This window comes from Scylla paramamosain, chromosome 15 (assembly GCF_035594125.1).
Source record: "Scylla paramamosain isolate STU-SP2022 chromosome 15, ASM3559412v1, whole genome shotgun sequence".
Lineage (NCBI taxonomy): Eukaryota > Metazoa > Arthropoda > Malacostraca > Decapoda > Portunidae > Scylla > Scylla paramamosain.
Window position 1 is genome coordinate 3,303,333 of NC_087165.1, and position 17,959 is coordinate 3,321,291.

At 37.8% G+C, this 17,959-nt stretch overlaps 1 protein-coding gene across 8 annotated transcripts in view; it reads left to right on the forward strand.

Annotated features, from left to right (window-relative positions):
- The window catches only part of LOC135107278 (hexosaminidase D-like), a 165,711-nt gene that overhangs the window by 123,982 nt on the left and 23,770 nt on the right, over positions 1 to 17,959 (forward strand). For 6 of the 8 annotated variants that reach the window (XM_064016944.1, XM_064016943.1, XM_064016946.1 and 3 more), the window contains one exon: positions 11,114 to 17,436. The exons of 1 other annotated variant lie outside the window; for it this stretch is intronic. In XM_064016944.1, the coding sequence (XP_063873014.1) occupies positions 11,114 to 13,299 (2,186 nt within the window). In that variant the 3' untranslated portion in view covers positions 13,300 to 17,436. Of the gene's footprint in view, positions 1 to 2,934; positions 3,328 to 11,113; positions 17,437 to 17,959 lie in introns of those variants that run through there. One more of the 8 variants, XR_010271682.1, reaches the window with a different exon arrangement.

The following is a 17,959-nucleotide window of genomic DNA, read 5'->3' on the forward strand; positions in this document are numbered from 1 at the left end:
GGCGTTCTGTGGCTTCCCTGCGTGATATGTTTACCTCCTGAAGGGTTGGACGTCTATGAAAAGACGTGGAAAAGTGCAGGGTGGTATCATCAGCGTAGGAGTGGATAGGACAAGAAGTTTGGTTTAGAAGATCATTAATGAATAATAAGAAGAGAGTTGGTGACAGGACAGAACCCTGAGGAACACCACTGTCAATAGATTTAGGAGAAGAACAGTGACCGTCTACCACAGCAGCAATAGAACGGTCAGAAAGGAAACTTGAGATGAAGTTACAGAGAGAAGGATAGAAACCGTAGGAGGGTAGTTTGGAAATCAAAGCTTGGTGCCAGACTCTATCAAAAGCTTTTGATATGTCCAAGGCAACAGCAAAAGTTTCACCAAAATCTCTAAAAGAGGATGACCAAGACTCAGTAAGGAAAGCCAGAAGATCACCAGTAGAGCGGCCTTAACGGAACCCATACTGGCGATCAGATAGAAGGTTGTGAAGTGATAGATGTTTAAGAATCTTCCTGTTGAGGATAGACTCAAAAACTTTAGATAGGCAGGAAATTAAAGCAATAGGACGGTAGTTTGAGGGATTAGAACGGTCACCCTTTTTAGGAACAGGTTGAATGTAGGCAAACTTCCAGCAAGAAGGAAAGGTAGATGTTGACAGACAGAGCTGAAAGAGTTTGACTAGGCAAGGTGCAAGCACGGAGGCACAGTTTTGGAGAACAATAGGAGGGACCCCATCAGGTCCATAAGCCTTCCGAGGGTTTAGGCCAGCGAGGGCATGGAAAACATCATTGCAAAGAATTTTAATAGGTGGCATGAAGTAGTCAGAGGGTGGAGGAGAGGGAGGAACAAGCCCAGAATCGTCCAAGGTAGAGTTTTTAGCAAAGATTTGAGCAAAGAGTTCAGCTTTAGAAATAGATGTGATAGCAGTGGTGCCATCTGGTTGAAATAGAGGAGGGAAAGAAGAAGAAGCAAAGTTATTGGAGATATTTTTGGCTAGATGCCAGAAATCACGAGGGGAGTTAGATCTTGAAAGGTTTTGACATTTTCTGTTAATGAAGGAGTTTTTGGCTAGTTGGAGAACAGACTTGGCATGGTTCCGGGCAGAAATATAAAGTGCATGAGATTTTGGTGATGGAAGGCTTAAGTACCTTTTGTGGGCCACCTCTCTATCATGTATAGCACGAGAACAAGCTGTGTTAAACCAAGGTTTAGAAGGTTTAGGACGAGAAAAAGAGTGAGGAATGTACGCATCCATGCCAGACACTATCACCTCTGTTATGCGCTCAGCACACAAAGACGGGTCTCTGACATGGAAGCAGTAGTCATTCCAAGGAAAATCAGCAAAATACCTCCTCAGATCCCCCCAACTAGCAGAGGCAAAACGCCAGAGGCACCTTCGCTTAGGGGGATCCTGAGGAGGGATTGGAGTGATAGGACAAGATAAAGATATGAGATTGTGATCGGAGGAGCCCAACGGAGAAGAAAGGGTGACAGGATAAGCAGAAGGATTAGAGGTCAGGAAAAGGTCAAGAATTTTGGGCGTATCTCCAAGACGATCAGGAATGCGAGTAGGGTGTTACACCAATTGCTCTAGGTCATGGAGGATAGCAAAGTTGTAGGCTAGTTCACCAGGATGGTCAGTGAAGGGAGAGGAAAGCCAAAGCTGGTGGTGAACATTGAAATCTCCAAGAATGGAGATCTCTGCAAAAGGGATATATATATATATATATATATATATATATATATATATATATATATATATATATATATATATATATATATATATATATATATATATATATATATATATATTATATATATATATATATATATATATATATATATATATATATATATATATATATATATATATATATATATATATATATATATATATATATATATATATATATATATATATATATATATATATATATATATATATATATATATATATATATATATATATATACATATATATATTTTTTTTTCTTTTTATGTAGGAAGGATACTGGCCAAGGGCAAGAAAAAAAAAAAAAAAAAAAAAAAAAAAATATATATATATATATATATATATATATATATATATATATATATATATATATATATATATATATATATATATATATATATATATATATATATATATATATATATATATAGCTGCCACAGCTTCTTATATAATATAAGTCTCTCCATGATTGGCCAGCACACTATTGCTCTCCTGACCAATCACCTTCCATGCCAGTTCTAGTCTCTCCAAGCTGCCTCTGCTAGCAGCTCATGCATCATTGCCAACACTTATCTTCACTATCTGGTGGCACAGTGCTATCAATGTCATCCCCCTTGCAACAATATATATATATATATATATATATATATATATATATATATATATATATATATATATATATATATATATATATATATATATATATATATATATATATATATATATATATATATATATATATATTGTTGCAAGGGGGATGACATTGATAGCACTGTGCCACCAGATAGTGAAGATAAGTGTTGGCAATGATGCATGAGCTGCTAGCAGAGGCAGCTTGGAGAGACTAGAACTGGCATGGAAGGTGATTGGTCAGGAGAGCAATAGTGTGCTGGCCAATCATGGAGAGACTTATATTATATAAGGAGCTGTGGCAGCCACCAAGAGAGAGAGTGCCTGTTTCCCATTTACACCACACTGTAATGCCAGATAGAAGTGAAGGCAAGAGAAGGGGAGAGAGTGCCCGCCCATTTTCTGCCTATGCATCACCTCTGCCAATAGTCTGCAGTGTGCTTCACTTGCCTTACATTACGATGTTAGTCGCCCACCACTGCCATTATGTGACTATGCTCCAGGGCATGCTGTGAGGATTGTGTCCCCTGGTAGTCTAAGATAGTGAGTACTTGATACTGCATGGTCTGTTACAGAGGAGAGAGCTGTGCTACGCTGTGACTGTAGTGTGCTATTCTATGCAGTGCTGCTGTTCTTTGAGATGGGATGCGCTACCCAGCGACATAGACACTTTGCTGAGTGAGGCCAGTGGTGCAATCCTGGTACTGTAGTGTGTTAGTGTGCCTCCTGTTGTAGTGCTCTGTGAGGGCAATAAAGACAGGAGTGCTAGTGAGACTGTGTTTTGTTGCCTTTCTCCCCCTCTCAGTAGTCTGTTGAATCCAGACAGGTGCTTTGTGGGTGTGCCTCACCCCTACTAGCCAAATAAATCCAACCACAACAGCAGTGGTGGATTCCTGTTGTGTATGCTGACCACTTTGGGCTGCTGCACTGGTCTGGTAAGTATGTACCTGAAGGCACCTGAAGGTAGAAGGGGCATGCATAATATATATATATATATATATATATATATATATATATATATATATATATATATATATATATATATATATATATATATATAATAAACTCTCCATTTATATCAGGGATATGTTCCTAAAGACACTATGTAAATAGAATACGTGCAAATAGATCATAATTTTCCCATAAAGAACGGTGGTAATAATGAAGGTTAAGTTCCTAGACAGTAGGAAATTTAACTTCATTTGGTCTCTGATAATGAATAGTATTTTCTGAACGTTGTTATGACTACAGGTTCTGCCCCTCTCACAGCTGCTACTAACTTGGTCAGCTTCCCTAAACTACCTCCTGTGTAGCTTAGTGTGGGGTCCACTTATGTGTTTACAGGTTGCTACTTGTCTCCTGTAATGATTAACAAATATAAGATTGCCACCCTGTTTCACTCACTAACAGGGAAGGAAGTATTGTAACTGCCAAGCAACTTCAACTTGCCAAGAAAGAATCACAAACCATGTTCTAGGAGGCAAAGCTATTAACAAGTAACAAACAAGTATGAGGATTACAATATTCTATGAGGTACCACCCTCATGAAACAAATTCACCCACGCTCATAGAACATTATCTCCTCCTGCTGAATAGTACCCTTTACAGTCTCCCAGAAGACAGGCCAATACCAGCCAGAAACAGTAAAGTCCAGGGAGGGAGTAGATGTCACTGCACAGCAGAGAAACTATAATCCTCTGGGCCCAAAAGCTCTTTAAAGAACTATGAATCCCAGTAGCATTTAACATCACAACAAGACACTACACTAAACACAGGACAACAGTAAGGGGACTTGTTGTCACCATGAGTCTAATTGGCACCCTACACTCAGTGGAGCACATCCACTCTTTCCACCTGTAAATACCTGACTGACAGTGAAGTGTCACCATCCCATGTTTCCTGGCATGGGTGAGTTGCATGACAAAGGACAAAGAGAAGTGTATGAGTGGCGTGCTATGGAGATTCTTATCTTTTAAAAATTATTGTGAGCATACTATAGGGGCTGGATGGTTTCTGATTAGTCTATAAGTATGATGAACTCTTCAACTATATAATAGGTGTGACTCAATGTGGGGGACCAACAGGAAGTAAGGAAATTTAATTATGGAAGGGGAATAACTATATGCTTGGAAATTAAAAGTAAACACGTGGGGAGCTGAGCAGATATTTAGTGTTCCTCAGGCATGTTCTCTCTCTCTTTCTCTCTCTCTCTCTCTCTCTCTCTCTCTCTCTCTCTCTCTCTCTCTCTCTCTCTCTCTCTCTCTCTCTCTCTCTCTCTCTCTCTCTCTCTCTCTCTCTCTCTCTCTCTCTCTCTCTCTCTCTCTCCATCTTTCTTCTCATCTCCTTTTCTACGTCTCTTCCTCATTCTCCTGTTGCTATTTGCACAGCTCATAACAACATCTTGAGTATCACAGTACAACAGAAACTCAAATTTTCACTCTCCATCATTATCCTCTTGCCATTCTTATGGACAATAGCTGACAGATAGACAAACTTTCCTGTGCACTGTCTCATCCTTTTTTCTGCTCTCCAGCCATCTCACACACTGCTGTCTCAGCAGTAGCTCATCCATTTTCCCAATATGAAATTATGTTATGTATCAGAGAATGAGAAGCTAAATTTTATTTTATTGGATGTAAACACGCACACACACACACACACACACACACACACACACACACACACACATTCATAAAATTACTGGAGAGACAATGAATTTATTAAAAAGAGTGAGAATGGCATTCTCATATTTGGATAAAGAAAAGTTGTTGATTTCCATGATAAGACCAAGATTGGAATATGCAGCAGTGGTGTGGTCTCCTCATACAAAGAGCAATATTATAAAATTAGAAAGAGTACAAAGAGCAGTCACTAAGATGGTTCCAGAGTTGAGTAAATCGACCTATGAAAAGAGATTAAGAATGTTGGAAATTCCTACCCTTGAAAATAGGAGAGAGAGAGGAGATTTATTAAACATCTATAGATGATAAATGGTATGAAAAATGTGGACAAAGAAGGTTTTATAAATTTAGTCACATAGAGTACAAGGGAACACAATAAGAAGTTGAAGAAAGTTAACTGTAGAAGAGACATCAAGAAGTATAGTTTTCCTCACAGAAGTGTGAACGAATGGAATAAACTCAGTGAAGACGTTGCAAATGCCGAAACTGTCGGTGCTTTTAAGACCAAACTAGATAGATACAGAGATGTGATACTATGAGATTACTCCCCTCCCTTAAACCACAACCAGGTAAATACACATACACACACGCGCGCGCGTGCGTGCGGCGGCAGTGGAGCTGACAGGACATGTTTTCTAGTGCTCTGCATATAGAAGGAAGGAACAACACAAATCGCTCATGGTGGAACAAGATATGTTAAGAAGACACCAGAATACCTAGGTGGTAAATAGGGAGGGGAGAAACTACTGTGAGTATAGTTATCCTGTCTCTAGAAAAGTTTGTTTTGGTTTGTTTACATTTTGGACAATATAGTGGAAGGCGGCACCCCAAGGTTTGAAGGTTTTAGTGGAGAAGAAAGAGAACTAAACTATAGACTGCAGTATAGAAAAATTTTACATATGGAAGAAATGATGGACAAGTTATTGGAAAGAATAAAGACATTGGAGGCACACCAGAAGGAGACAGGTAAGGAGTTGGTGACTATGACAGCAAAGATGATTGAGATGCAGGATAAAAATGAAAAGTTAAAGGTGGAAAATGACTGTTTAAAGAACCAAATAAAAGAAAAGTAGAAACTGTTCAGAAAGGAAATGAGGAAATGAAGGCAAGTGTAAAGGATGTGGAAATGAAGCAAAATAAGTGATTAAATTAATGTAAATTTGAAGAAGAATCACTAAAGAAAATAGTAAAACAACAAGAAAATGAGGAACAAAACCTGAGACAGAAAGTGGTAAATGTTATTAAAGAAGAGAAAAAATTGGTGAGAAACACTGTAGAAAACTATAAACAAGTAATTGCATTTGGTTTAAAGGAAGAGAAAGTAGTAGGCAGAATTCAGAGAGAGGAAAAGGAAAAGAACCTGTTGAATAAGTTACTGAAGAAAGTGGTGGGTGAAGACAGTCAGGTAGTAAAGCAAGTGGAAGAATTCCATAGGATTGGGAAATATGAAGAAAAAATGAGACCCATAAGAATAAGGATTGCAACACAGGTACAAGTGGAACTAATTAATGGATCTTGGAGGTTGTCTGGAGATGAAGAATATAAGAATGTATGGATAAACAGGGATATGGATGAGATTTAAAGATTGAAGCAAAAGGAGCTGGTAAATAAGGCTAAACAAAAAAAAAAAAACAAAGAATGAGGAGGAGAAGAAGTTTTTCTGGAGAGTAAGAGACATGAGAATAAAGAATTGGTATTATCAAACAGTAAATAAAGTATGTTATACTAACGTAAATGGATTAATGTCAAGAAAGATGGAAATAAATGAGTTATTAAACAGAACCGCACTGGATGTTGCTGTATTACGTGAGACAAAATGGAAAAAAGAATGGGGAACTCCTGACATTGGTGATGATAAATATAATTTATGGATGAAAAATAGAAGTGACAAGGGAGGAGGGGGAATGATCATTATGACTAAAAAAGTGTGTTAAAGTGGAGAGGGTAATAAAAAGTGAAGACAAGTCTGAAATTCTACAAGTGATGATTAGAAGTGGAAATGGAAGGAAAATGAATTATGTAGGAGTGTATGTGCCACCTATGACCAATGCTTGGTCAAAAGAAGAGCATGAAGGGATGCTACTAGATGTGTTAAAAGGTCTTGAAAAGATAGTGATGGAAAGTAGTGATATAGTTATTGTTAGTGATTTTAATTGTAAGGAGATAAATTGGGAGACATTGACAACTACTGAAAGTGAAAATTCATGGAGTAATAGACTGTTACACTGGGTGGTGGAAAACTTAATGACTCAAATAGGTTGATTGTGATACCAGATTTAGTGGAAGAGATAAACCATCAAGACTTGATTTAGTGTTTACCAAGGACATGGAAATTATTGAAACTATACACTGTGATAATAGCCCTCTAGGTGAAAGTGATCATGTGTTGATGGAATTTAACTTGAAAATGAAAATATAATCATTGATAAAAATTGTAAGGTGAAAAGATTTAAATATAGTAAAGCTGACTTTGAAAAATTAAGAAAGTACTTTGTTGCCATGGTGTGGAAAAACTTTGATGTTCAGGAAAAATTAGATAAAATGGAATGAATTTATATGGATATATAATATTGCTGTGGAGAATTTTGTACCTAGAGCAAGATGTAGAAAGGGTAAGAAATGGTTCAATACAAAATGCAAAAAGACTAGGCAAATGAAATTCAGTTTAAGTAAATATAAGGTAATGGAGTTTGGTAAGAGTAAGAAAAGAATACAATATTATTATGAGATGGATGGTGTGAAGTTAAAGAAATAAAAAGAAAAAATGGATTTGGGAGTAATAGTTACTGAAAATTTGACTCCAGACAGACACATTGATAAAATTACTGGAGAGTTGATTAATTTGTTAAAAAGAGTAAGAATGGCATTCTCATATTTGGATGAAGGAATGATAAAAAAGTTGTTGATTTCCATGATAATATGCAGTAGTGCTGTGATCTCATACAAGGAGGAATACTATAAAATTGAAAAGAGTACAAAGAGCAATCACTAAGATGGTTATGGAGTTAAGTTGACCTATGAACAGAGATTAAGAATGTTGGAAATTCCTACCCATAAAAATAGGAGAGAGAGAGAGAGAGGGAGATTTAATAAACATCTATAGAATGATAAATGGTATGGAAAATGTGGACAAAGAATGTTTTATAAACTTAAACACACAGGGTACAAGGGGACACAGTAAAAAGTTCAAGAAAGTTAACTGTAGAAGAGACATCAAGAAATATAGTTTTCCTCACAGAAGTGTGAACAAATGGAATGAACTCAGTGAAGACATTGTTAATGCCAAAACTGTCCATGCTTTTAAGACCAAATTGGATAGATATAGAGATTACTCCCCTCCCATAAACCACAACTAGGTAAAAAGACACACATACAAAACAAAAAGAAAAAGAAAGAAAAAACAAAATCACCAAGTGTGTTTCTCCATCTGGCCATCCAATCCTTTCACCTTACTTCCCTCCCAAACCCATAGATGAGCATGATAATGAATAAATGTATCACAATAACCAATAAATTGATAATGATAATCTTATCAGTGATAATATAATCGATAATCAGTAACTGGTGATAAATTTGTCGCCTGATAACTGATAACCAATAAAATCAATAAATCCAAAATTACAATATTAGTAATGATGATTTTAATATTTTAAATTAATAAATCAATAAATCCAAATCTTTAGTTTTAGTTTAGAAAACTCAGAAAAATCTTAGAAAAAAATTCAAATTCATTGTTTATCCTGTCTCTTCACTAATGAAAAGTACTGTTTTAAATAAAGTAACTACATTTGATTTTTAAAGATTAAAACTTCAACATGCTCATGTTCCAAAAAGTAAAATAATCAATTATTGCTAGTTTGGAACCAAAAGTATCATCAATACTTATGAATCAATAACACGGGAAAATAATTATTGGATAACCAGTAATCCAATATCATTATCTCAATAAATTATTGCAAATGCCCACCTATATCCCAACCCCTTCCCACCACCAGACTCACCAGACCATCTGTCATTTTGCCTGTTCTCTGTCCTCCCCTGTCTCATGCCTCCCTCATATCTTTTCTATGGTTATTAGGGTCCATCTGATGACTCCCCTTTTGCTGGTTCTGATGGAATCTCCACAGTATGCAGTTCAGAGTGGGGCTCTTCTTCCTTAGCAGAAGCATGGGAGTTTTATATCATGTTAATGTGAGGGATCCTGTATGTGGAAAATTTTACCTCAACAATTGACCACTTTTAAAGTGAAAACATGCATATAGACCTTGTGTAAATGGAGAGTTTACTGTGTATGTATATATATATATATATATATATATATATATATATATATATATATATATATATATATATATATATATATATATATATATATATATACACAGACACACTATATGGAAAAATCCTGTCTTTCCCAATCCAGTGTTTCAGAAAACCTGATGTTTCAGCACTTTTGCAAAATAGTCCCCTTCTGAAAGTTACCTGATCTTTTGGCACTATATTTCCAAAAGGCATTGGCATGTGGCAGGTTTAAAAATGGTGCTAGAGTGCAATGATCGTTTGCCATCATGTGTAGGCTCTACTGCTAATTACATCACCAGTGATGTAAGTGATGCATATGAAAGTATTTTTGGTGTAAGCCTGGAATATATGAATAAAGTACTAAACTGAAGAGGAGAGGAAAGGAATATTAGCAATCCAAAGCATAACAAACACATAGTAAAAAAAAATAAGAATATGAAAATGAGTTTTGTAAAAGCATTGCCATGTTTGTCTTTCCACTCTCTTTGTGAATGGTTGTACACACTAATGTACATGCTATTTTTTTTATTTAAAAACAACTTAATGTTTTATTTAGTGAAGTACAATGCATAATATACTTCTAAGTTGTGTTGTTTTTATCACCAGACAGCATCTTACACATTCAGTGCATATATTTTCATAAAACAAGAAAACAACATTATGTTTCTATGCTTTAGTGTGCATGGTTGACAAATATAATGCATTCTAGAATGCATTCGTCTGCAGACGACATCTCTCAGCAGACCCTCACATTCCACAGCAGTTGAACTAGACTACAGTCTAGTTATACAGCCTTACAATAGATTTAGGTATATTGTTTGTCTTGGAGACATTAGTTTATGTTTTCTGCAAATAAATAAATAAATAGTAACCTATGTTCTCATTTATTTATTGCTAATATATCTGATGAAATTCACATCTGATCTTTCAGAATATTCAATGTTTTGGCACCCTTCTAGTCCTGTAAATACCAAAACACAGGACTTTTACTGTGTGTGTGTGTGTGTGTGTGTGTGTGTGTGTGTGTGTGTGTATATGTATATATATATATATATATATATATATATATATATATATATATATATATATATATATATATATATATATATATATATATATATATATATATATATATATATATATATATATATATATATATATACAGTATATAGCATCACCATCATATTATCATGAGTAAGATTTTATGATGCATATCAAACACTGCATGCAAAGCACTGGATTACCAACACTGTTAGCTGTTGTGACCATCATGCTGAGTGCTGTCCTTCTGTGAATCTGCAGTGGTCCTTAGGGTACCTGGTGTATGGGTATGATACTGTGCTGAGCACAGATGTATGGGTGAGGGTATATAATGTCTGTGGCTGACAGTCACTGTTTGTTGTGTGTGGCACTTGTGTCATGTGTGGATGACAGTGTGTCCATTTGTGATTAATTTTGTGTCATGTGCATGACTGATTTTTTGTCAAGTGTGTGGCTGGTGTTATATCAAGTGTGTGGCTGATGGTTTGTCACATCTGTGGCTAATGGTGTGTTCAGTGTATGACAGATGGTGCTCTATGTGTGTGACTGCTGATACGTGGACCACAGTATTTGATAGTACATGGGTATTACAGTATCAGTTGTGTGAGTCAAGGCATACCAGGTGGGTGGTTGAGGCTGTATGCTAGATGTCTTAGTCCTGGTTTCAAGGTGTGCCAGGTATTGGAGCATTCTGGTACCTCTTTTCTCATACATTTAAATTTTTTTTCAGGACGTGAGGGTGTGGGGCCTGCTGGTGAACAGAGACTACATTGTGTGGGCTGCGTGATGGAGGTATTGCGGGCATGGTTTGGACGTGCAGGAGTAGGTGCATGGCGCGCCCGACGCCAAGTGGTTTGGGGGACATGTGTATTAGTGATGGTAGGTGTGATCTACCTACAGTATGCTCCCTCTGGTCTTTTAGACCATCCATCTGCACCCCGCCATCGAGCCCTCAACACTTTATATTCACCACATGAGCACGAGATGGGTCAGCAGCCTTCGGAGCGCACCCAAGTACAGCGGGTCAGATTTGTCACAGGTGGAGAAGGGTCACAGAGTGGACCAGAGGGTAATGTTGATACTCATGTGCATGATGATGTTGACAATAACAACAACATGAACAGCATCAATGAAGAAGCAGTGCCATCTGACCCTGCCAGCCAACAGCACCACCTAGCTGTAGAGGGTTTGCAACGGCGAGTGGCTGAACGTCGAGTTCAAGAGGAACAGGTGGCTGCAGGTGGTGGGAATGCTGGTGAAGCTGGTGCTGTGATGCTGCCACAGCAAGACTTGCCACCAGCAGGTGTGTGGGGTGGTGGCCAGTACCGCTATAATCCATATGGTGAACCTGTATATGGTCGAACAGATAGACCTAACTACATCCCTGCCCATCGTGTTGTACACTTTGACCTAAAGGGTGCACCACCTAAAATGTCAGCTCTCCTCCAGCTTATTCCATGGCTTGCACGCCAGGGTGCCACAGCTGTAATGCTGGAATATGAAGACATGTTCCCATGGCGTGGCCGGCTGGCCCAGGTGGCAGCCAAAAACCACTATTCCCGGAAACAGATATCGGGCCTTGTGGCTGCCTGTCGCAGCCATGGATTGGAAGTCATCCCACTAGTACAGACCTTTGGCCATCTTGAGTTTGCTTTAAAGCATGAACGGTTTGCCCATTTGCGGGAGGTGCCAGAGATCCCACAGGCATTGTGTCCATCGCTCAATGAGTCCCTTTGGCTGGTGCGGGCCTTGGTGGACCAAACCATGGCACTCCATCCTGGGGCTCGCTTCCTTCACATTGGCTGTGATGAAGTGTTTCAGCTTGGTGAGTGTGAGCGTTGCCGTTTGGTGGTGCGTGAAAGTTTATTTTTGCAGCATATGAAGGCTGTGGCACGTTACGTCCGTCAGAAATATGCCGCCGTGCCACTTGTATGGGATGACATGTTGCGTCATGTCTCAGAGTCTGCAATGCAAGAGGCTCAGTTAGGGCAGTTGGTAGAGCCTATGGTTTGGGTGTATGCTGAAGATGTGTATAGATTTGTGCAGCCTTCAGTGTGGAGCAAGTTTGGGCAAGTATTCCCCCGGGTGTGGGCAGCATCTGCTTTCAAAGGCGCCTTTGGGGAACAGTTGACAGTGCCTAATGTACGACGACACCTGGACAATAATCTGAACTGGCTGGATGTGATGTCAGCTGAAACAGCCAAGTTCACAGGTGGATTTCGAGGCCTGGTGCTTACAGGCTGGCAGCGGTATGATCATTTTGCTGTATTGTGTGAATTGTTGCCTGCAGCCATGCCCTCACTTTCTGTAAATCTTCTGGCTGTCTCACATGGTTATTTCAATGCCAGTGTGCAAGGCCAGTTGTATCAGGCACTGAATTGCATGCAGACACCCAAATATCAAACATGGCTCAATCTGGATGCTGACCCTTTTCTGTGGGACAAATTTTCATGGTGCTTTTTCCCAGGAGCACCAGTGTTCAAAATGACAGCACGTTTGGATGCCACGCGACGCGATGTGGATGCTTATCTGGAACGCGTGACCCGCAGCCGAGCCTGGATCACTGATTACAACCGTCGGCACAACTATTCTTCTCCTATGCGAGTGGATGAGGACTTAGAGGAACTGCCAGCACGTTTGCACTCTGTCACATTGCTCCTTAAAACTGCCCGTGAGGCTCTGGCAGAGTGGTTCGATGACTGGACAGTCGGTGAATGGCTAGAACAACATATCTGGCCACTACTCAATCGCCTCCAAGCACTACAGCGTGAAGCTGAGAGCATGAAGGCTGTCAAGTATTGGCCAGCAAGACCTCTGCCACTTTTGTCTGAGCTGGCTGCATTTGGAGTTTCAGAACCCAGTACTGTTGATGGTCAAGGACGGCAAGAGGGAGATGGTGGTGGTGGAAGAACCTAAAAAGCATGAGTGCTGGATGCTGTGGTCCAGCACCACTGAACCACACTGCCCAGCCCGGCTGTGTTCTGCTGTGCTGAGCAATAGCGGGGGACTGATTCTGGGGAGACCATTTTATCCTTCATACTGGAGGACCTCAACTCCCCCCTCACCCAGTCTCACATACACACCAGTATTTATTGAGAGAGAGAGAGAGAGAGAGTGTTAAAGTTTCTTTAAATAACATAGCTGATCACCTCTCTGCATGTTTGTAAATAAATTAATGTTTTAATGTACACTATACTTTACAACTGTCTTTCACAGGTATAGGAACACCATTATATTTGTTATACATACACATCCACACCTGGTAGTATAGATGTGTACAGGATGAAACAACTGTTAATGTGGTATGCATGTTGCTATGTATTTTGTACATGTTAAAGTGTTATGTAATGCACACGACCAGCCAGTCAGTCAGATGATGATATTTTGTTTATACCTGTGGTGTGTGTGTGTGTGTGTGTGTGTGTGTGTGTGAAACATCAGTGTACAGTTATGATGATGCAAATTTCATCCTGAAACAGTATACATATATATTTTTTTTTATATATATATATATCATTATGCGGTTTTTAATCAAAGCTCAGGTTGTGTTGAGAAATGAAAAAGTGTGTGTGTGTGTGTGTGTGTGTGTGTGTGTGTGTGTGTGTGTGTGTGTGTGTGTGTGTGTAAACAAAAAATCAGTCAATACAACATGGTCACCAAGCAGTTTATTATATGCATTTCCCACTCTGTTCTCCATTTTGGTGTCCACACAATCCAAGTGCCACACCATAGCTGTATTGTAGTCCACTGAGAGGTGTGTCTCAATAAGGAGGTTAAAATGATGCTGCATAATACAGTGAACCTTGTACACCAAACATATGAGTATGCCAATGTTAATACTGCTATGATTATTATTATTATTATTATTATTATTATTATTATTATTATTATTATTATTATTATTATTTTTATTATTATTATCATCATCATCATCATCGTCATTACCAGCATCATCATCATCATCATCATCATCATCATCATCATCATCATCATCATCATCATTATCAATTATGTGATTAGGCTGGGAAGAATACAGCGTGCAGACAATCTATTGACATTGACATGCAGTCTTAAATAGTAGTGCATCTGTGGAAATAGGAACATAATATTGTCATTAAATGAAAAATTATGCTTGTACTTTTTAATACCAAAATTATGTTTGAACAAACAATGCCAGAATCATGTTTCATTTGCAAAAACAAATGTAGGGGATTTAAGGCCCCTTTCACACAATGTTACCAATAGCTTCCATTAGTTACATCACATAATATGCAAGGGAGCCTTTCATACAAGGTCATTTCATTTGCCTGGGCAGGTAAATGCTACTAACATTGGTGCAGTCACTTGTTGCTTGCAGTTATCCAGCCCTTTCACACTTGGGTAACCAGTGGCGTTGTGTGAAAGGGGCCTAAGTCCTGTTAGTGACATGCTAAATATATAAATTTATTGTGTTAATTTTTTTTAAGCTCACTGATTATAGTTGCAGTTATCATCATACTCTGGCAATCTTGTCAGTCCATGCTTTCCACTGTGATTGGGGAACACTAGAAAAGTGAGAGAGACTACTTGTCAACACTCTCTGAAATCATGTATGCTGTTTGCTTTAGAACTACCTATCACTATTCATAATATATACAGGCAATTAATATTATGTATTATTTGAAATTGAAAATCAATTACATTAAGTGTATTTGCCATTGCTGCCTATATATATTAGTAATAGTGATATATATACCTAAAGAATACTCACAGGATGGTTTTGGCTGCTTAGGTTGCCTGAGTACAGTAATGTAGGCTTCAATTACCAGTGACTGTGACTATAATATATGGTTCCATAAGTTTCCATAAACTGTAATGTAAAGTGAAACTGACAAACAGTCACTAACAAATCAAATGTTTTTGCATCTTCACCATAATGCCCTCAGATGGTCTGGTGTCATGTTGTTATGATGTGGCACCATAATGTTACCAAATGGTGCAATGCCATAATATCCACAAGTGGTGCTGCACCATAATGTCATCAGATGGTGCAACTCCACAATGATATATCAGTCACTGATATTTTACCTAAATGTGATTTAATTAAGAACTAGGTACACATAGGCATATATATCATTACATCATAAAGAATAATTAAATAAAAGCTAGATTGTACTTGTGACATAAATTCATTAATGCTAAATTACCATCTGTCTAAGAAACTGAACTGGCCATGATATATTCATAATAGATATTATAAAAATACAAGCCATAGCTGAACCTGACTGATTATGTCTTACAGATTGGTTATTTTTATTCAACATTGATAAAAATAAGCTAGTATCAAAATAGTTGCACTAGTTATACATGATTGCTTTAATTAATTGTATTTTATATAGTTTAAAGTGACAAAATTTGTAGTCTCAGATGAAAATGTAGGAAGATTCAAGCCAGAGTGATTTGTTTACTGATTCCTACTGTCACTGCTTTGATTGGTACTATTATTACAACTGTATTTTAACATTTTGTATCAGCAGTTATTAACTACTTTATGTTCTTTGTAATTGTTTTCTATAAAGCATACTGGAATATGTACATAATTTGGACATGATACCACTAAATAGCAATCAACATGCAGCAAGCAAGTATAGCCCATTAATTGGTATTGTTACTATCAGATTTTCTTATTTCCATGGTGGTCAAGTACATGAAAACAAATCAAAGTTCAATCGTGTATATTAGTTTAAATCATTACACTGAAATAATGTTGCCTTTACCAAAATGTCATTTTCAAAGTTTGCTAAAATCTCCAGCTGTGTTTGGAATGACTTAGTTGTATTCAAATTGGTATTTTCAGAAGAACAGCATACAGTACATTTACACAAAATTTTAAACTAGGACTAGAGTCTCATGAAGAAGGCAGGCAGTATTTCAGCACATGCCTATCATTCATGTGATGTAGCCTCATAATTAAAATTAAAAACCAAAGTTATAGGCAAAGAGTTTCAAAGTAATTAGTCAAGGACATGTAAAGGGATATATGCAATGCTTTATTAACAAGCATAAAAGACAGAGACATTGCTTTGCTGGATCTTTTAGAACTTGAGATTACAAGCTACCTGTTTATGTGGAGTGGGCCAGTGATGTGACACATTTCATTCCTGTCAGTCCAGGTTTACCACGCCCATTTCATACATCTTCTGGAGAGGGATGTAAGTGATGACACTGTCGACAGGAGAGCATTATTGCCACATAAGTATGGCCAACAATGCTCTCCCATCCCACAGAAAAATATTAGGCACTCCAACTAATTTTCCTGTCAACAGAGTGACGTCATTGACAATGCACTTCCTCTCCAGACAACGTGTGAGGCAGGATAGTGTGAACCCAGCTAGCATAATTGATTGAGATCAGATACTGAGGTGATTATTTTCCTCCTTCTCCCTGCAGAGTGATAAGTGATGGTAGCAAAGCAGTAGATTAAGAACAAATATATCCCCTTACATTAAAATGATAAACTAGCATCTTTTTACTTGAATAGTCATGTATAATTTAAATCATGGTATGGCGTATTTTGTGTTCCACTTTAGTGTTGTTGGTCGTGTCAGCGGGCATGCTGTACAGAACCTAGAAGATAGTCCGCTGCACCTTAGAACCTCACAATACAAGGGCAACTTGAGGTACTTTATACAAAATGCTTTACCGCTTATTTTTGAGACATACATGAGTGTGGCGAGTCAGTGCCCACGTAGTCAAGTAGACCCATAGGGCACTGTATCTAACATGCACAGAAGAACCCTCAAAGAAGCCTTTCTTTCCCTTTGCTGGCATATATAGAGGTGCAGGGAATGGTAGAGACCCACTTCCCAACTCTTGTGGCAAAAGGGACTTGCTAAACTAGGCAGCAATCTTTTATTTTTATATTATTTATATATTTGTGAGACTGATAGTCAGCCTCTGCTGTCTTAGGGTCTCAGGGTCTAAGATGTCACACTGTGAGCTAACTACTGTATTCTAATCACTGTTCTGTGGTGTGTACAGCATTCTTCACTATGAATAAAAATAGCCTGTTAATTTGTTTTATTTCATATCTATATTAATTAAAGCTAAGCTTTAATCATTTGATAAAGTGACACAAGAGAAAAAAAAGACTGGGAAGACAGTATCAAGGAGCAAAGAATAAAAAAAAATACTCATTACAAACAGGAGTATCAAGAGTTCCATGCTGGAGAGAGAAGTGTAGTGTCCTCAGTTTAGAAAACAAGCATGACTGATCTCAGAGGACAAGCTAGTGAAGAAGGTATTTGTCATTTTTTATACCAAGATTAAAAGAGTATTCCTTTAATCTTGGTTTATACCACCACTAATGGACAAAGTGCTCACACAAGCCTTTTAGTGAGGCAGTCTGGTCTTTGAGTTTAAGGGTGTGTCAACCAGCACACAAAGAGTATTGTGTAATTATAGCTGTGTGCCTGTGAATAGATAGCAACTGTCATTAAGTCCATTAGTAGTTATTATGTCTTATCTATATTCTGTGAGCTGGGATAAGTGCAATTAGGTGTTGCCTGACAGGCATGACTAAATGAGAGGCTGAGCA